The sequence below is a fragment of the Ascidia mentula genome, chromosome 6 (genome assembly GCF_947561715.1).
Source record: "Ascidia mentula chromosome 6, kaAscMent1.1, whole genome shotgun sequence".
Classification (NCBI taxonomy): domain Eukaryota; kingdom Metazoa; phylum Chordata; class Ascidiacea; order Phlebobranchia; family Ascidiidae; genus Ascidia; species Ascidia mentula.
This window is the reverse complement of record NC_138571.1, coordinates 15,255,837-15,275,589: the sequence shown is the minus strand read 5'-3', so window position 1 is coordinate 15,275,589 and position 19,753 is coordinate 15,255,837. Positions and strand designations below refer to the sequence as shown.

At 41.7% G+C, this 19,753-nt stretch overlaps 1 protein-coding gene across 5 annotated transcripts in view; it reads right to left on the bottom strand.

The window, feature by feature from the left end:
- Nucleotides 1-19,753, bottom strand: part of LOC145905971 (spectrin beta chain, non-erythrocytic 1-like) — a 46,875-nt gene that overhangs the window by 1,047 nt on the left and 26,075 nt on the right. For 4 of the 5 annotated variants that reach the window (XM_082993314.1, XM_082993316.1, XM_082993319.1 and 1 more), the window contains 31 exons: nucleotides 19,449-19,649; nucleotides 18,979-19,152; nucleotides 18,298-18,425; nucleotides 17,746-17,876; nucleotides 17,382-17,511; nucleotides 16,903-17,137; nucleotides 16,163-16,360; nucleotides 15,784-15,903; nucleotides 15,144-15,341; nucleotides 14,621-14,782; nucleotides 14,032-14,163; nucleotides 13,486-13,620; nucleotides 12,948-13,157; nucleotides 12,558-12,723; nucleotides 11,854-12,004; nucleotides 11,420-11,528; nucleotides 10,651-10,790; nucleotides 10,041-10,179; nucleotides 9,528-9,658; nucleotides 8,926-9,130; nucleotides 8,322-8,516; nucleotides 7,679-7,858; nucleotides 7,173-7,417; nucleotides 6,524-6,747; nucleotides 5,955-6,157; nucleotides 5,468-5,662; nucleotides 4,859-5,001; nucleotides 2,165-2,431; nucleotides 1,319-1,441; nucleotides 703-796; nucleotides 298-384 (listed from right to left, as the gene is read on the bottom strand). In XM_082993314.1, coding sequence (XP_082849440.1) covers nucleotides 298-384; nucleotides 703-796; nucleotides 1,319-1,441; nucleotides 2,165-2,431; nucleotides 4,859-5,001; nucleotides 5,468-5,662; nucleotides 5,955-6,157; nucleotides 6,524-6,747; nucleotides 7,173-7,417; nucleotides 7,679-7,858; nucleotides 8,322-8,516; nucleotides 8,926-9,130; nucleotides 9,528-9,658; nucleotides 10,041-10,179; nucleotides 10,651-10,790; nucleotides 11,420-11,528; nucleotides 11,854-12,004; nucleotides 12,558-12,723; nucleotides 12,948-13,157; nucleotides 13,486-13,620; nucleotides 14,032-14,163; nucleotides 14,621-14,782; nucleotides 15,144-15,341; nucleotides 15,784-15,903; nucleotides 16,163-16,360; nucleotides 16,903-17,137; nucleotides 17,382-17,511; nucleotides 17,746-17,876; nucleotides 18,298-18,425; nucleotides 18,979-19,152; nucleotides 19,449-19,649 — 5,151 coding nt within the window. The remainder of the gene's footprint in view (nucleotides 1-297; nucleotides 385-702; nucleotides 797-1,318; nucleotides 1,442-2,164; nucleotides 2,432-4,858; nucleotides 5,002-5,467; nucleotides 5,663-5,954; nucleotides 6,158-6,523; nucleotides 6,748-7,172; nucleotides 7,418-7,678; nucleotides 7,859-8,321; nucleotides 8,517-8,925; nucleotides 9,131-9,527; nucleotides 9,659-10,040; nucleotides 10,180-10,650; nucleotides 10,791-11,419; nucleotides 11,529-11,853; nucleotides 12,005-12,557; nucleotides 12,724-12,947; nucleotides 13,158-13,485; nucleotides 13,621-14,031; nucleotides 14,164-14,620; nucleotides 14,783-15,143; nucleotides 15,342-15,783; nucleotides 15,904-16,162; nucleotides 16,361-16,902; nucleotides 17,138-17,381; nucleotides 17,512-17,745; nucleotides 17,877-18,297; nucleotides 18,426-18,978; nucleotides 19,153-19,448; nucleotides 19,650-19,753) is intronic. The other variant, XM_082993317.1, reaches the window with a different exon arrangement.

Sequence of the window (19,753 nt, the reverse complement as noted above, 5' to 3'; positions counted from 1 at the left end):
TGGAAAGCAAAACCACCCCCTTAAACTTAGTTATATAACAGCTACGAAAACAACACGGAATCGGTGAAAGTGCTTTTCAAAAACAGTCCGCCTTGGTATATTTCTGATAAAATAGACATGGCATGTTGCTACACGATTAAGTTCACATAGACTTTACTGCCTCTACGAAGTCAACAAATTATTACTGAAAACACCACGGTTTGTCCTGACAATATTGTTGTTTGAAAACGAGAAAAAGGACAAAATTGTTGCGTTATGTTACGAGAAAACCGTTGGGCCAAAATAACAGCGACATACCTGTGACACGCGAGTTGGGGTCTGCACTCCGCTGCTCACTGAAGCGTTAAGATTCTGCAAACGCTGCATCCACATGTTCATCTCATCCTGTTGTCAAGGCAACAAAATTACATTTAAACGTGGTCGGGTATTTTACGGATCCACGAAAGCATTATAAATTGTATTATGTGATAAAAGTGATAGACTACAGCTATAGCTTAGTAACACCACAAACACTTGACCTTACGTCTTTAACCCTCAAAATTGCAACATTACGTTATTGAGCGTGCCTTTTTAAAAAATAATAATGTTTTGATGAAAAACAAATAGTAATTACTAAAATCAGAATACAACAATAAGTGTGCTGGCCAATAACGCAACATATGCATCTCTTTTAACATAAACCAACGGTATAATTATACGTACATCGTCTTTGGCTTGCAACAGGTATTCGGTACCGGTGTTGAGGCGAATGCGGAAAACGTGCTTGCGTTTTTTGTAATCCAGAGCAACTTCGCATCTGTACAGAAGAAAATAATGTTACTGGATCAAATAAATCGTTCTATTTTTGAATTTCCTCATGAGGTACAACACCGAAGTAGCAGTTCACGAAAATTGAATTATCCGATAAGGCAGTGGTTTCCAACCTTTTTTGTTACATTCCTCCCTTTGCCCATTTTGAAACTATTCATTCCTCCCCATATTACTAAAAACTTAATCTTTGCTAAATATTTTGCACTTATTTGAAAAAGATATTTTAGTGCGGTAACATCTTAAATGTAAAAAAAATCTTAAAATTTTTATGAAACTCCTCCCCTGAACTCGTGAAATTCCTTCCTAGGGAGGAATTCCTCCCCGGTTGGGAAACACTGCGATAAGGTATAACACCGAAGTAGCAGTTCACAAATCTTGAATTACTAAATAAGGTACAACACCGAAGTAGCATCTCACAAAAATTGAAATACCGGATAAAGTACAACAGTCAAATATCAGCTCAAAGATTGATTTTGAAGTAAGGTACAAGAGCCAAATAGCAACTCACGTTACGTCGTCGATGCTGATTGACTGCTCCCCGTGGTAAGACATTCTAGAAGATGCCGCTTTCGCGTCCTTGTAGAATGTAAGTTGCTTTTCCGAAAGAACACAGAACACGCTGTTCCACGACCTGAAGGAAAACGGTTTGTTTTATTTGTTTATTTTACAATGACCACGCGCCTCTATCGGAAGTTTAACTTAACATTGGTCAAGCAAAATTGGTCGAATTAAGTTATAGCATGCAACCTGCAGGAAAAAATAACAGCAAAATTAAGGCCAAAAGTTTGGCGTATGGGATTAATGGGAATGAATACACCGCAAAGCGTTTAGAATGGGTTACACAAGCAAAGTTACAAACCATAAGTTAAGCAACATGCAGATCAGAAGTCAAACCAATTATTGCAATTAAGCGAATCGAAGCAAGCTTGCAAAATACGACAGGGCGAGCGTAGGCAGTTTAAAGCATTTTCTGCACATGCAAGTTTGCAAATACAGCCGACACAAAATCAATTGATAAAGAGTCAGTTTTCAGTGCAAAACGATTACGATTTGTGATGCAAATTGTCGGTCAGAAATGCGGTTCGCTATAGATTCGCAAATTTGATTTCTGACTGTGAATTGTAAGCTGGGGGTCTGTAAGTTCGTAAGCTGCAGGAGGGATTTTAGGTTAGAGAATAATATAAAGGAAAAAATACTGTGAGAAAAAAGGTCAAATTCTCAGGCACCGAAGAGAGCAGGAAAACGAGAGAAAAGAGAGAAAGGGACAGAGAAGAGAATAATCACAAAGAAGGGATTGATTCGTTCAGTTTTTAAGGTGATCTGAGATTCTAGCAATTTGGGGCGTGTCAAAAACCTGTTAGAGGCCTTTTTGCTGGGACTGAACATCGTCGACTTTCGGTGCAGGAACCCGTTCACACCCAACGAGCCCCCTGGGGTAGTGGGGGTCTGTTTCACTCTCATTACCACTTCAGGGGTCGAGGGGGATTTCCCGGGGGTAACGGCGAAGTCGGGTTGGTGAGCTTGTTTCGTCGGCGACTTGTGTTTGTCCTTCTGTTTCTTGTCTTTTTTACTTTTTTTGGGCGTCTCCTTCTTGGCTGGGGTCGCCGCGCTGCTTGCGCTGCTACGGTTAAAGGTAAATGCTCATTTTCAGGGTTTAAGAGCGTTTACGCATACTTTGAATAGGCAGAACAATGCGCTTTAGGAACGTGTGAGGTTAGCGCTATGGCTACCTTATCTTTTTTCCAAGTACTTTGCCCGAGTACTAAACGTGATGGAGAGGTTAAAGTCGGTTAAAAATTGCAATACTATAAATAGGATTTGAAATGTGAATGAAAAGCTAATCAGTAAACCGTTTTCAAACTAAAATATTAAATACATAGCTCTTATATAGGTTACACATATAAGTGAAATGGTCACAAAACAATATATCCATGAATCAGCTGTAGGTTACACACAAAAAGTTGCATCACAACAACACAAGTTTAAGTGTTAAAGGCAAACCTGCGCTCAATACAGCTGCAAGACAACACCCTTTGCGCGCCCAGCAGTTTAACAACAGCAGCACGCAGATACCCGTTAATTCAAGTTCCCCTTTAAAGCCGAAAGCGTCAGTAACAGATGCTGAGATCTTCGAGACTGCTTCGCACGATTCCACAATATTAGTTCCATCGCCTCATGCGTTTGTTACGAGGTCAGAGAATATAATGAAGTTATTGTTTTGTCTTTTCAAGCGGGCGATTTTACACCATGCTGGGATCAGTTTTAGCGAGTTGCAATGGCGGTCAGACCTTTTTCCGAGTCGGAGGAGTTTTCCGCGCAGAGGGGGCGACGCTGCTGGGTGGAGGCCGCGCGGGATTCTAGAACCTTCCACAACCTGCGAGGCGAAAGTTTGAAGCGGTGACGGCGTCGTTTGAGGCAAAAACGTCCGTGGCGACTTGCTGGGCGTAATAGGCGACGGCTGTTTGATGTCGTGAGTCGTTCTGGACGTCGGCATCGCCACATTGAGGGTGGAAGGACGAGATAGGGGTATGAACCGCGCTGGGCTACTGTGCACCCCTCCATCGTTGGGGATTCCCCGCTGCAAATGGTTGGAACACTCGCCGCCGTATTCGGGCCGCTGCTTTCGAGGCACAAAGCGGGACGTCAAGTTTTGGTCCCGGCCCGAACGCGACACCTCCCGCGGCGTTAAACGGAAGTGTCGCGTATCGCGCGTCGCCTGTCGCGCCACGCACGTCTCGCTGCCGTACGGACGGCGGTGGTCGGTGGCCAAACGTAGGTGTTCCTGCGACGCCGAGGGCAATTGGCGCCTTCTGCTGCGACGGTAAAGCTCCATGCGGCGGGCGTGTGCGGTAGAGCGCATAAGGTTGTCGATAGTCTGCAAACTCGAGTCCCTCCGCTTCAGCTTTTCCTTCACAAGTTTTTTTCCGTCGTCCCGACCCATGACTCTCGTTATGGCAGATACCTCGCTGCTGGCGCTGCACACGCTCTCAAGGTCAAACTCAAGGTCGCGAGATTTGGCTTGATCGGCGTCCGCAATGCGCAACAGCCAAGGATTTACGTCATCGGCAGGTGACGTCACCTCGCTTTTGGGCTCCGAACGCAAGTCGGTTTTGACGAAGTCCAGAGCAAGAAGGAGTTTTTCTGGATCGGCGCCTTTCTTCAAGGAGCCGGTTTTAGAGCGCGGTAGAGGTACTGGGACCCCTTCATGGTTCCCCTGGCCTTTACACGGACCCCCTGTCTTGATATTGGACAGGGATGTAGTGCGCACTCGGCCCGCTAAGCGAATATCATCAGCGTGAATAAAATCCGCCTGCCGTTTGCCCGCGGCTCCACGACCGGCTGAAAGCGATCGCCGTTTGCGGGGTTTCGGTCGATCTAAATCCCGCCGTTTTGCTCTCACAGGCTCCAATCTACCTTGCGGTGAACTCTCGACGGCTGGATATGCAACGGGGATTTCCTCCAAGATTCTGCCACACGCGTTATGATTTTGGGAAAAAGAGAACCGCAAAAAACACGGTTATCTTTTCGATATACAAATGACTGTGGAGGTGATCGACTTGGAGTTTGAATGAGGTGGTATACAACGTGTTGACGTGACATGCATAAAAACGAGCTTCTCTATTGGAAATAATGCACACAAATCAGGATCAGACTGTTATAATTCAGGAACATATTTCGCCGTATGGGCATCGTCAGTTCCTCAAGAACTAGACTTATTTTTGGAAAAGCTGCTGTTAAATGTGAAGTAAAGGTTGAGTAACTACTACCAGCGTATTGATATCAATCGTCGGATATTTCCTATGCATATGAGACAGAAACAAATTTAACTACTCTCTAACTAAGTTATATCCCATTCATAGCGTCTACATGCCAGAAAATGCAAAGGTACATTGTGATTCCTCACAGCTACAAATGGCGTTCCTCAAACCATTAAAAAACTCGCACCCAACGACACGAACACGGAAGCATTCGGATACCCACACTGGTACCAGTAACCTTCACCACCGAATACAACAAATCCACATTAAACTCCATACTACCAACCAACCTGCTGGAGGCGCGTTTGTTGTCGCTTTCTAGAACCTTCTTGCGCTGTAGCGACCCCGTGTGGCTGGGTTCGGCGTCGGCAGAAGCTGTACTTTCGTCGACTGGTTTGCTAGACCCTGCGTCCTCGTCAACGCCGTTTACAAGCTGTGTGAAGGAAGGTATGAGGTTACGGGTTGCCTTATTACCACCAAGGCAATGGATTGTTGTCTGTTTCACGAACTTGACGGTTCGTTGGACAGTTTTGTAGATATAGGGAAAGTGGAAATTAAATGTTCTCTCTTATGGGTTAACTTGCATGTGCACATTACATGCAATTGCTTTGGAGAGGGTAAATTGTCTTTTTGCTGCATCAACATTTCGTGTGAATCACCAGATGATAAATTAGCATAAATTTTATTTAAGCTTTTGGCAATTGGCCAATGCTGCCAAACCTTTCCAAATTTCGAGCCTTTTAAAAACTGTTTTGTTGGTAAACATGGACTTCGGCTCACAGTTTCAAAACTATGAAACGATAAAACTGGCGGCATCTTTGAAACTTTTTGAATACGCCCAAGTACCCGAGTGTGACGTCATTGCGTTATTCTATTCGGATTCGAAACACTTAACCGACCTGTTCCGAATCCACATCGATCTTCGGAATCTCTTCTTCCACTATCGCCTCTACCTCTCGTTTCGCTTTCTCCCTCAGTTCCGCAGCTTCCTGCTCTTCCTTCCTCTTTTCCTCCTCCTCCTCTTGCTCCCGCTTTTTTCTCAACTCTTCCTCTTGTTCGGCTTGCTTCCTGCGTTCCGTGTCCCGGATCTCCATCTGTGATGACAAGGAGAAAATTATACTGAAGTTCAAGTTTTATAAAAAAACTAATGTTTTCAACTGTTTTCGACCACCAGGCAAAAATTAAAACGAAAATCAACTCAAAACTACAAAAAACAACAACAAAAGATTTAAAACAGAAACAAAAACTAAAAAAATAACAACAAATCACCCCGTAAAATTACATGAACGATAAAATGCACCATAAAAAATACAATAAAATATCCAATATTAGGATTAGAGCAACAAAAACTCATTAGCACCAGGTTTCACAGGTAACCAACGTTACCTCGGTCAGTTTTTCAAGAGCCGCGAACCGTTCTTCCCACGGTAATACCCCTTTCTCGACGCCGTCCAATTTTCTCAGTAACTTCTCGGCATCGTCGACCGATTCCACACCTTCCACGGGGATGTCACGCATGACTGTTTGTTGTTGTTGCAACCAAGCGTCGCAAGTTGATGCGTCGTGTGCAAACTGGTAAACTTCCATCACTGAAAAGTGGACAAATTTGGTTGTATAAGACTTTATTTTGTAGAAATTTGGTTCTACAAGACTCTATTATTTTGTTAAAGCGAAGTAGTTACAAGAAAAGTTACATCCATGCTGGTGTGTTTAATGGAAAATTTGGACTTTACGCAATGCAGATACAATTGGAACACAATAGACTGCGCATTGAAATAGTTTTAATCGGAACCGACAGGCTAATGCTGTAGAAATTAGGGTTATATTTTTGTTTATTTGTGGCTTTGAACAAATATTGTATGACAAGTAATGGCACATGCATTTGCCGACAACCAAAAAAAACACGTTCTGCATTCTTCTAAAACCAAGCCCAACCTAATCCACAACGAACTTACGTAAAGTCAACAGATCCCATTTGTCTTGCCATCTATCCACAACCTGGTTCCGTTTCTCATTCAGTTCATCCAACTTTATCTGTACGTCGTCTTTGGCGTAGTGACCGTCGGCGATCAACTGCTTACCCAACGTTGTGCACGACTCGAACTTATCGTCCCGAGCGTCGATTTCAGCCTTGGTTCCTTGTAGGACGCTCATCGCAGTTTCGACGCCCGATACGTCCCTGAAAGTGCATGAGTTTTGTTTGTGAAGAACAGGATTCATTTTTTTTCGCTTATAAGCAAGGTCGCGGCCCGCGGGTATAAATTTTTTTGTTAAAAGTTGGTGTTTTTTATTTAAATTATATGTTATATTTTAAGTTTAATTGGCAGATTTCTGCAATTTTTGTAGGTAATTAAACGTACAGTTTATTTTGATTCATTGAAAAATGATCATACAAAGTATATCTTTACCAAACAAAGCCAAGCCACATGTAATAATAATAATAAAACACTGAAAAACCCGAAAACGGTGGCAAAAAAAACAGTAGTGACAGTCACCCTAACTCACAAAGCTTTCACAAAGAAATAAGGTAGCCTCGCTTCACCCAAAAAACACAAACCCACGTAAACTCATCACAAAAACCCGAAAAAAAACATTTAATCTCACTTTGGTTTCTCCTGCAGATCCATCTGTCTGATCGTCCCGTCCATCCAACCCATGAGGTCTCGCGCCATGTTGAAAAAGCGGAATTTGGCGAGGGCATCGGAGAGCAAGGCTGCTCGCTTCTTGATCTGATCGAGGAGGTCCTTCCAGTCATCAGCAACCGCCTTTCCCGTGTCATGGATTTTCTGAAGGTCGTCACCGGCGTATTGGCTTTCGAGGTCGTGACCTTGACCTTTCACCACCTCGACCTACATGTGAGTTGAAGGTGATTGTATATTCTATACGCGTGGGATTGGAAGGACGGAAGGTTTCCTCTATATTTCATGCAGTTTGGCCCTACCTTCACAGGTTTTTGTTATATATATAAAATTTAATACTATTTATATTGCATTTTGAACTACAAATTTACAGAAAGTGACGGCCATGCGGTATGATATGTCCACCCAAGAATATTAAAAAAATGCACACGTAACTTTGAAATAAAATTTTTGTGGACCAAACTAGTGTACCTGAGCGCCGATGGCCTTCACGTCTTGTGCGAAGATGTCATGCTTCCTCTTGAAGTCTTCAACCGCGCTGTAATCCCTTCCCAGCTCCTCTGGGATCTGGATGCTCTTCTCCTTGATGCGGGCTCTGATCTCGGCGGCGTCATAGTAGAATTTGTGTAGCTCGCAAGAAGCGACCAACATCTTAAAACATTGTGTTGTTTAATTACCCCAGTGGTTCTTTAAGGATGAGATATGCGCGATATTTGAATCGAAAATTTCTATTCATTTCGGGTAATCGAATTCGAAATCATCTTGTTAGCCCAATGCTCCCTAATTATCGGAGTAAAGGTTTCACGAAGAAAGGAAGACTAACCAAATTATACATTGCACTAAAGTGAATAACTGATACCATGGTCAGTCGGGGTTACACACCATGTTTGTTGTTCACACTGATAAAATTCGTACTACAACAATACATTTGTATACAGACCAGCAAAAAAGGAAAATGTACTACCACAGCCGTACATTAAACGCCAGCATTTTTTCACAACAAACCTCCAAATAGCTAACAGTAAAGTAATCATTTTCATACTAACGCCCACAATAGTGTACAGATCTCAGAGATCTGTCAATAAAATTGTAATTTAAGAACAAAATAGCAAACCTGTTTTCTAGTCTCCATTAATTCAAGCAAATCGGCCCAAGCCTCGTTGACGTTATCCATCCAGTTTGCAATCTCGGGTGCATCGCTATGCCCGGCGTCAATCAGTTGGTCAGACAACCTGTTGGCGTCGGCCACTCTTTCCTCTCCCGTCTTGGTCGTGTCGTTCACAAACTCATTGAACTGTTCCTGAAGCATCTGCGGCAATGGACAAATAGTTTAAATTTTGTGAAAAGGAAATGTGCCACAGTCGGCGAATTTTAGTGTTGGCGAACGGTGGATTTGTAAACGATTAACTTTGAGATAAATTGAAATCTTTTATGGTAAATTAAAGCTTTGCAATTGGGTTCCTATATGTAAAACCGGTTTATTAAGAACTGTACAACTATAGTATATAACAAATATAATTTTGTCATTTTTGTCTATAAAATTGCTTGTGGGCTGGCACATTCATAAAATAACATGCAGAATGCTGTTTTGTCCAACCTCAAACTGAAAACTGGGCTTAATCGCAGATTTAGACTTTAAATTGTCCAATACTAACGCTAAATTGAAGCCCTGCCTATAAGATCGAATCACACCAGTTTTGAAGCAATAGAGAACCCACCACGACGTGCTCATAATCCTGGCCTGGCTCTTGAGAGCTTGCCACAGTTTCCCTCTGTGCAATCCACTGTTCGAGGTCGTCAATTTCGCGGGATAAACGGAACAGGTCGCACCTCTCCCGCAGTTTGAGGCGTCTCTCCTCGGCGAGATCTTTGAGTGCGGCATAGGTGCGATCTACCTGCTGCTGTCTAGCCTCCAGTTGGTCACTGTAAGTAAAATTGTTGTATGTAGCTTTGTAACTAGGGTGAAATATATATTTTGGCTATTAACGGCTTGTTTTTCATCATCCGATGTACACGATTGGGAGAGGTATGTTAAGGATTTGGAGGTACGCATATAATCGTAACGTGAACGTGAAAGGTTTTTATTGATTGGAGGAAAAATGTTTCAGCTACTCACGATATAATAATCTTGTTTCAAAAGTATTTGCGAAACACTGACTCAGGTAAACCAGAAAATTATTGAGACACAACCCCTCTCGCGCTCTTTAGATATAACACCACAAAAGAGTGATGTTGCTTTATTTAATACCATTTTTTTTGATTCAGTGCTCCCGAAATTATATTAACCAAATGATTTCCGATATATATTAAAGGAAAAAACCTTTCTGGGTGATCGGACTCGACAAGATCGCGACAGGTCTTGGAAAGTTCCTGAATGGTTTCGGCGAAATCGTCGATGCTTTGTTCCTGCGCCTCGTGTTTCTTCAGCATCTTTGTCGCTCCTTGTGAGTCCTAAGCATACGGGTGCTTGTGTTAATTTTATGTTTAAAACGTGTTGTTTTCGGTGATACTGGCCATGCCTCATTGTGGGCGAAACATATACATCAGAAAAAAAAATACAACTCATCGAAGAAATCAGATACCTGGTCTTTGTTGCCCATAAGACTTTGGTTTGGTGATTACGATACTTATTTCAAGAGTTCTGGCTATATTATCTATTATTCATAGCTTTGTTCTTTGTTTAAGCAGCGTTTGCCAAAGTGGGTTTTGTGGTGGTGTGGCAAAATAAACGAATGAATGAATGAACGAACGAACAAAACAAGCAAGTGGAAAAGAAAGAAATTGAAAGAAAATTTGTGAGTTAGCAGAAGACACGTGCTGACGTCACACTCACCTTTGCCTTCTCCTCCGACATCATGTAGAGTTCCTGTTCACCCATCCACGCAACCGCCTCATTCGCATCGAAATAATACTGATGCGCCTTCTCTGCCTCCACCAAGCGGTCGTTTCGGGCGTCTGCTTCGTCGCCGAGTCTACAAAGAGCAATTGTTTTAAATGTTACGATTTAATATAAATAAGCGCGAAGCCAATAATATGATTTTTGTAAGCTGCATACAGATGGCCACTGTTTCGTCCTATAAGGTCTCATCAATGCAGCTTGGTGTTACTATGGACGATCTTGCCGACCAAACGGCGAGGCAAAGACACTGATGAGCCTTAATAGGTCGAAACAGTGACCACCTGTATGCAGCTTACAAAAGTTACAATTTAAAACTGGAACGAAAAATACAACGCTCGTGTCTTTTCATGTAATTTATATAAAAAAAAACTTCTTATGTTGAAAAATTTCTAGGCTTATCAATTTTAGTTCATCAAAGAACAATTTTTCGCAAAATAGTCTCAATAATACTTCACCGTCAACCAATAAAAAAAAATGCATAAAAACGTCTGTATAAATTTCCCACTCCCACGGGTGGGAAACGCAAGACTAATCCGTTTCATACCTCTTCCACTTATCCTGGAGCTCATGACAACGGTCATTTATGCGATCGACGTACGGGTTTTCCTCGTTCGCCATTCCAAGACCTCGGTTGCAAACCTCTTCTATGATCGGTTCGTGACCCGTTATCTCGCCACACAGAGCCTGGAACGCAACAAATGTTGAGTAATATTCGGTTACGTGATACAATATTGCCACGTTTGTGTCTGTAACTACCGGCTAGTTGATTTTTTTTCAGTCTTCAATCATTTTCACATGAAAATGGTTTCTTCTGGGGCGTGAGGCACGGGTTTGCAATATTAAGTTATCATTCATTGCATGTTAGTTTAACTTTCACCGAAGGGGTCGTTCAAAGTTGTTTTGAAACTTGTTCGGTTCGCATGTGCCAAAAGGTTGAGAACCGCTGGCCAAGCGGCAATATAATCACATACAAGGTAAAATGTATAGTACAAGCGAACCTGTGTTGTATTTTTTGATGACGACGAATGTCTCTTAATTCGAACATGAAAGATTTCAAAATGCATGAACCATGTGAATATTGGCTTTCAAAGTGTGGGCTATATTATTCGAATTGCATATAATCTACAATTTAACAACTGCCACCTGGCACAAAGCAAAGAAGCCTAGCATTACTGTATGAAGCCCAGTTAAATGATTTAACACAATATTTACACGTTTAGATACAAGTCCACTATGTCGTTTGCTGGTAAAAAAAGAGATACACGTAAATACTAGAGTGATTTCTGTCCTACAGTTTTGTGCTTGTAACTCACCTTATGTTGCTTCTGCAAGGCCTGCACTCCCTGTAGACTGTTGCCGTGTTCGGTGGAAGAAGCTTGCGGCATCTTTTCGTCAATCCACAGTTTTTCGTCCTCGACGTCTCTGCGAATTTACAGAATTTTTCGTCATGAATACAAAGTGGTAATGTTTCATGCAATGGCATGATTGACAGGATCGCCCCGCTCCGTAGGTTCTTACTTGGCGATCACAGCTATCGTATCGCGATCATTAGGTACAGGCTTTGCAGCCCAGGCATTGCAGCCTAGCTGGATCAACCACTTTTTCGAGATTTGAAAAATCAAACTCCCGGTGAGGTTTGAATACAAAGTGTCACGAGATTTGAGAAAGGGTGAAATGCTTGTGTATTAAGTTTGCCTTTTCGTTGGACTTGTGGTCCAATTGGTTTTTAACGAAGAGACTTACGAACCTGAAGAATTGGTGCAGGCGTTTGCTCGCATCCAAGCCATTGTCCCTCTGTTGGAGCAAGTCATCCAGGTGGTCGATTCTGTCCTTGATGCTGTCGCGTTTTCCGTCCATCTCATCAAAGTCGCCGTCGCCCTCTGACTGAAGGACGTTGGCTGTACAAAGTGTGAGGTTCAGTTAGGGTAGTTTTTAACCTTTTTTATTGCATTTTCCACCTTCGGTTTAAGCGGAATTCTTATATCCCGCTGATAATTAATTTATTTTAAACTAAGAATTAAATTATTGCAGTTTCGCTATATGTCTATTATACTTTTTAAAACGCATGGCAAGGGTACGACAGACAGTGAATACAAATCATAATATTTCTATCCAGCTACTTATGATATATTTCAACCTTGTATTTAGCTAATTAATTGTGTTTCGGGTAGTTCTTACTGCCAGGAACCGAAATATTCGGAATCGAATCGACATTTTTTAATTGGTACAAAGCAGGGATATAAATATAGTGTTCCTGTTGCTGCCAGGCATATTGTAACTTAATAATCTGTTCTTCTGGCACATATAAAAAACGTAACTTTATTCCGACGTTTCGCCTGTTATCCAACAAGGCTTCCTCGGGGTAATGAGACAGGTGCAGCACACAACTAACGCTAAAAACGTGCCAACGCGAAAGAACAGATTATTAAGATATAAATATAGTACTCCAACCTTGGCTTTCCAGTTCTTCAACTTCTTGTTTACGAATCTCGATCTCGTCTTTGTAATCTGATTGGTTCTTGAGCAAAACGTTCACACTGGCCAAGTCCTTACCAACGTCGTCCGACTTCAGTTGTTGTTCCATCTGGTTGGCAAACTTGTCCAACTCTTCGCAAGTCTAAAAGTACGGGGTTTTTACAACCAAATTCCTGCCCGACAACAGTGTGATGCAGCAAGACAATTTTTTGGGGGGATTTACTGAATTTAGGCGTTTATGAAGCCCTAGATACCCATTAGCTGCAAGCAATTGTATTTAATTTCTTCAGATTATATGCATAAAGTCCTTATTCGAATTGGATTTAAAAGACAAATTCCCTTAATATCCAATCCCTTTCCACTCGCCTGCGTAAAAAGCTCAGCTTTGTGAGCTTCGAAAAGAGTTTTTTCTTTCTGTTTCGTGCATTCCTCAAGCTCGGCCCAGTAGCGGCGCAACTCCGCCAATCTTCTCTCAATTTCTTCCTCTCTTTCCGGCTTGGATTTCGCCAGAGCACTTCCGTCCTCCTCCAATCGCTCCAGGCGATCCTTGTTTGCCGTCAGCTCGGCCGAGAAAGCCTGTGGATAAATAGAAGTTGACTTTTCGTTTATCTTTAACGAGCTGTGTTATGTATAGGGGCGATATCATGGAACCTGTCACAAACGGTGTGTACCGAAGCGTGCACTGTGGCTTTTTCGTGTTAACCGATTTAACTGGTGACCCCGATGTCATAATGCATGTTTTTTGTCATGTTATTTCATACGGACTAAAACAGTACAAAATAATAAGATTTAACTGGCAACTTGCGTTATTGTTAGCGAGGAATTCGCAATTACCTGTGATAATTCAAACACTTACAACAGCTTTAGCAAGCTACCAATATGGGGTCTTTAATCATTTACTGACCTGATGTTTCTGCCATTTCGAGTGAAGATTTCTGGCATCGTCGTAAGCGGCATCTTTAGCCGTGAGCATTTTCTCATTCACCCATTCCTTCAGCTCCTCACAATCGGCTATGAAACGCTGCATGGCCAAATTCTCCTGGAAACGCGAGATAATACATGAACAGTTCTGCGCCGTCTCGTCCATTTTAAGGGTTGACATTTTTAATTTGTTGAAGTTTGCAATGAAAGCTGCCATTGAAAGACATCTCCAAACATTGTGAACACATTCTGCGTTTGTTATCAGTGATCTAAATTCTACATTGACCCGATGTAGATGACCGTGCGCTTATGCTGGTATTATACATCTATAGCTTTAGTTTGACACTTATATTTAAACTAACGTAAGTGCACAGAAGGAAAATCCAACACAACTGTCCTTTTTTAATACTTTCCTCTACAAAAAGGCGAGTTTTGAACTAAAACAAGTTGCGTTAATACCAAAAACTACAAACAATTAAGATACATCTTAAAAGTTTAAAAGACCCGAAATCGAGTCGAATTCTTTTACCCGGAGAAGGGCTAAAACCTCCTGTGCCTCCTCCTTGTTCACATTCCGCCTCTCAGCAACCTTATCAGCCCGATCTCTCATTTTCTCGGCCGCATGATGAGCAAGTCCCGGATCACACAAGCGTTCCGCATCCTGCACGGAATAAAATACATATTTATTGGACGTCGCACTAATTTCGCACCCTGTGTTTAATTCGTACCCTGCGGAAAAATTGCGTTTCTTGTATTTTTGTGCTGGAATCAGTATATGTTCGAAATTCGCGTTAAAATCGTAATGTATGTAACATTAACAGTAATAGGTGGTACGGTTTTTCCGTCTGCGGTTTGTGGAGCTAGTGTGTATACGGTTTGTATAAACAAGATTAAAGAGGCATCCCATCGAATTCTAAAGCTCTGGGTATCAATCACTCAAGTTTTGAAAACCCCAAGTCTAAAAACACTTAAAATACGTTCTATTGAAAGAGGCGCCGATTCTAAATAGCAGTTTTCAAAAACCCTATACCTACATGCATACAATACGATGTAATAATAATTTTACGAAGGTTACCACATAAATTGTTGCACATATTTCAAAGCTTGCGACTCTGTACCTTGAGCACGGATTCGACTCTTTCATCCGCCGTTGCCATGGTAGTGACAAACGCTTCATGCTTCTTGAGCACTTCTTCCGCTGTGTCCGGTGACGTGGATGCGGAGGCGGCTCTTCGCGATCCCTCCAAAGCGTACTCCTGGTTGCTAAGCAACTGCTCAGCCTATATAAAGATGTTCAGCAGTTTTAGTGTTTGTCCTTAAATAACATTGCTGGGATAGGAATTGGTAGAAAATAATAGTGTTTAAACAACAATAACAAAATTACGATGTTACAGAAAAATTCCTAAAATCAATGGACGCTAAACCCTTGCGGAATCAACTCTTTGCCAATAAAAACGATCACGAATTTACAAAGATGAGTAATTGGAGCTATAATCATCCAACAATCATCAAAAACAGGTCACGGTAATATTTGCAAGACTCCAAACCAACCTCAACGTACAACCAATTTTTAAAAAAAGAAACCCCCAACCCCTCGGGCGGGGTTCGAACCGTCGTTCTCCCGTTCTCACAGTCACTCACTTGTTTACAGTCGCGTATAAACAGCTGGTGTTCCAGCGCCTCTTTCAGGAATCTGTTCCTATTTTCCCACATTTTCTGCAACTCGTCCCAACCTTGATCGAGCGCCTGGAGCCTCTGACCCAGGAACATGTACTGGGGGTCATCCTCGCGTCCCGCTGTTACTTGGGCCCCGGTCTCTTTGATGCGTTTGTAATCTTCCTGTAGTGGAACCGGAGAGTGTTTCAGTATTTGTATATTTTTTGGCAAACAACAACTAAAGCAACATAAACACTGTATAGGTTTCGTTTGAGTTTGTGGACCACCTGTCAATATAATGATCCCCGTGGACCCCTGTTTAAAAATTTTAAAGACCACATGACTGTATTATTGTTAAAGAAGTCGTATGGACCCCTTTATACAGGCCAAAAGAGGTCCAAGGACCCATACTTAAGGAAACTGCAAACAATAGTGATGACGTTTTGAGATTAAAACAATCGAATTTGAATACCAACATGTCTTCAGTACGAATGTGACCAATTCATATTTATGGTCTGGACCTATTTATCGATAATAATCATTATTACTATTCGAGCATTGATTGCGTGGTTGCGTTATTGATACTCCTAATAACTAAAAAGACCAAAAAACATCACAATCCTACCTCGTAGTTTTCGATCTCAAGTTTAATTGCTTGATGTTGTTGTAGAAGTTTCTCGGCTTCTGGTAAGGTTTGAGGCATGTCCTCAGATGCTATTGTTGTCTGTGTGGTGGATAGCCATGCCTGCCGAAAAAATATCACTTTGTTAACGGTACTTACTTTGCAACGCAAAGTTAATGTGTTTGGTATCACCCAAAGATGGCCAATAAGTTATAAATTATGATAAATTTTGCAGTTTTTCAGAAAAAATTGCGTGCTTTCAAAAGCTTTCAAGTCATTTCGGACACTTACCAAATCATTTTGCGATTTTTTAACAAAAAAATTTTCGAGCGCTTGGCAACTAAACCAACCCTCCAAAATCAGTTCCCTCTTGATAACTTACCTGGAAGCGGTCGAGATCCCGAAGGAACTTCTGCAAATTTCCAGCCTCGCCGAGTGAGTCTTCCCGTTGTCTCAACATCTCCCTCAGTTCGTTCCAAACCTTCTCCATCTGCTCAAATTTGCTTCTGATTTCGTCGGCCTCGTCTGGGTGTTCTTGCGACAGACGTTCTGCTTCGTCGCGCAATTCGTCCAATTTCGCCTGCGTGGCAGATGTATTTTATAGGTCAGAGTAAAATAAAACGTTTTTTGCCAATTTCAGGCACAGCGTTTTTCGGTGGAATGTTACGCCGAATACTGTTTAATTTGATTGCTGTTGCACCTGTACCAAATTGAATACCTCGTTGGTACGGACTATGACCATGAATGTACATCATACTGATTTCCACTGGACCTACTAAAGCATTGAAACCATTGCACCTACCCTACTAGGACTAACGATAGGCCAGATATGGAATATACAGTGCACAAATCTGTTCACTTTTGGATGATAATTGTCCCAATGCGGAACATCTTTTACATGACAATAATAGCCTGTTGTCCATGCGATCCTATGAAGAGCGTGATTTTCCGTGAGGAAATCACCATTATATGGGCGCCTGATTCGATAACCTCTAAGGTTTTTAGGGTGTCCATGGTATTTTAAACTTTTGTTATAGTTCATTTACGTTGTAGCCTTTTGCGCAAAATAAACATGATTTGCTTTTGATCCGCTCCAGAGTTTCCATGAAACGATGAAATCACCTGTATAGCCGCTAGATCCCTCTCCATACTGGATAACTTCCTTTGCAATGCCACAACACCAGCCAAGTCACGGTCATTGATTGGTTCGTCAGAAGAACCTGCACCGGCCAGAACCCGCGCCTTCTCTTTAATCCAACCCTCGGTTTCGTCACATTCCAGTTTGAAACCCTGCAAGCCCTTGGCGGAGGAAAGAACTTCGCGACGATCTTCTAGAATCGCCCGCAATGCGTTCCATCTGAAAGATAATGTACATATTGAAGTACTCGCGAGTGCAATATCTTTGGGCTTTTCGTGAATAAATGTGTATAAGTACAAGGATCCTAAAAGCGTTTTTTGGTCAACTGTTATAAAATATATATTTTGGTTTTACTGCATCAATACTTACACCCAAAACCCTATACTGCACAACCCTTAACACTTGTAGGTTGCGTCGTATTAATAACCATATATATATACTGAGGGTACATAAGAGCACTTACCTTGTGTTAAGATTGTTCTGCTTGGCGGTGACATCATCGGAATTCGGGTGTTCCGCATGAACGAGTTGGCGAGCGAGTTGGTTAACGACGGCCACTTGCGGCGCATGTTTGTTCACTTCTTTCTCGTAACCTAGCAACCGGAAGTTTGCATTGCGTAAGATGGAAGTTTTGCAGGATTTTTGTTTTTGAATTTAATGAATTTACAGGAATATTAATAAAATAACCATGATTTTTACAGAGCTGCTTGAATCCGTATGAATACCCTTAAATATCTCCCAAGCTATCAAAAAGGCAACTGGCATCACAAGTTTAATGCAAATCGTGGGAGAGGCATAGAAAATATCACAAAAGATGGTCACCACACCTTCAAAGCGATGTTGGACCAGTTCCATGTCCTCTATGTTGTCGGGAATAATCATGGTTTGAAGAACTTGTTCCTTCTCATCAATCCAAGCTAACACGGAGTCGGCTTCGCTGAAGAACTTGTACAGGGATCTGTTGAAGCGAGATTTTATCAATTTAAGCAACCGAGCAATTTTTTGGAGAAATTTTGTTTACTATTGTAATGGGTGAGTGCTCTAAAGTGCTGTTAAAGAATTCATAAACAGTCGTTTTGATATCTGAGGTCATCACCTGTTGTTTACGAATACTCGGGTAGATTACGAATACTCGTTTAAAAAAGATTGTATTTTCTGACATAATTCATAACAAAATACTGATGTGGACTTGTTAATGTTTCATTTTAGGACAGTTGTATAATTCACACTATGCCGAGAAAGCATTTTACAAGTCGTGACTTTTTGCCAAATTCCAATCCAATTGTCCAATAATAAAACCCAGATTGTATTTCGAATACTTCGAGATTCGAATCTGGCAAATTCAACACTAACGATTTAGACCTCATCTACACCCTTACCTTGCGTCAATCAGTTTCTCTTTGCGCGTTTTTGCAAATTCGAGCAGTTCTTTGTATCTGCTGTTAATGCTGCGAAGTCTTTCCTGAACTTCTACAGACTCGCGATCGCGTTCTGGCAGAGCTTCAGCCTGGAGTAAAATATGAGGTTAACGATAACATGCGGTAAAGTTGTGGATATCTGGTGATGATTCGTGTTTCAAACAAGTTTTCCGTGTGGTATGATAAATTGTGGACGCGGGAAAGTTGTTTAAAAAACAAGGCTATTGTTTGCTTAATGAAATGTTGAAAACTGACGATAAACGTGGTGGAAACGTTTGAATCACGACCATGTTAATCAGCCGATTCAAAGCTTTGGGATATGTATTTTAGCTAAAATGTTAAAATAATACCACATGTGAAAAAACTGAAACTACAGTAAGAATATTTCCTGCTATTCTTATTACTAGGTTCCCTGGCAACGCAGCCTAGCTGGATCAGCCACTTTTGTCGACAAGTCAGAGCAAGATCTGAAAAATCAAGCTCCCGGCGAGGTTTAAACTCACGACCTTGAGTTAACCAGGCCCAACGCTCTACCAAATGAGCTACGAAACTCAGCGGTTTTGCGGGATTTTCATAATGTTACCAACGAATTTCTATCCCTAAAAGCAAGCAACACAAAACCTAAACAAATTGGATATATACCTGCTCGTGTAGAGCCTGGATAATCGATTCATAATCCTTCAGTTCGTCCTGAACCTGCTTGTGTTTCTTTAGGAGTGATTGGACGGATGGTTCGTCCCTTCCGCAGTCCTCATTGGATACGATGCGGAACATATCGACCAACCACGTGTCTACGTCATCAGCGTCAGCGAAAAACTAGATAAAAAATTTGAAGGATGCTAAATTAATTTCGAAAGCCAGTGACCGTGGAATTGGACAAATTTGCAGGGTTTTTACTGGGATCGAATTTATTCAACGATTCCACTTTTCATTCGAATTCTATTTTATACAAAAATGCAGGGAAATTTTTAACGATTGCCTTTAAAAAAGTACACTTAACATAATAAATTGTATTGATAAATAGCAAGCCAACAACTATAGGATTCGGCGCATTGCACAGCAAGCCACGTATTTAATCCAGTTTCAACGAAAAAAATTCTGTATTCTATTACCTGGTACAGAGCTTTGGCGTCTTCAAGCCGGTTCCTACGGTCCGAGGCCAGTTTTTCAAGGTTGACCCATACGTCCTGCGTTTCCTTGATACGGGCGCCGATGTCGTCCGACGCGAAATGTTCTTGTTCGATGAGCTGTTCGCCAACAGCTACAGTGTTGGCGAGTTCGGCTTTGCGTCCATCCATTTCGTCCTCCAATGCCTTTAAAACGTGGAAGAAATGTAAGACTTTGGGGTACACGTGGACTAGCTCCCAAAGAAATCATACTTTTTTTTCAATATTGTCAGTCGTACTGATTGTCACAA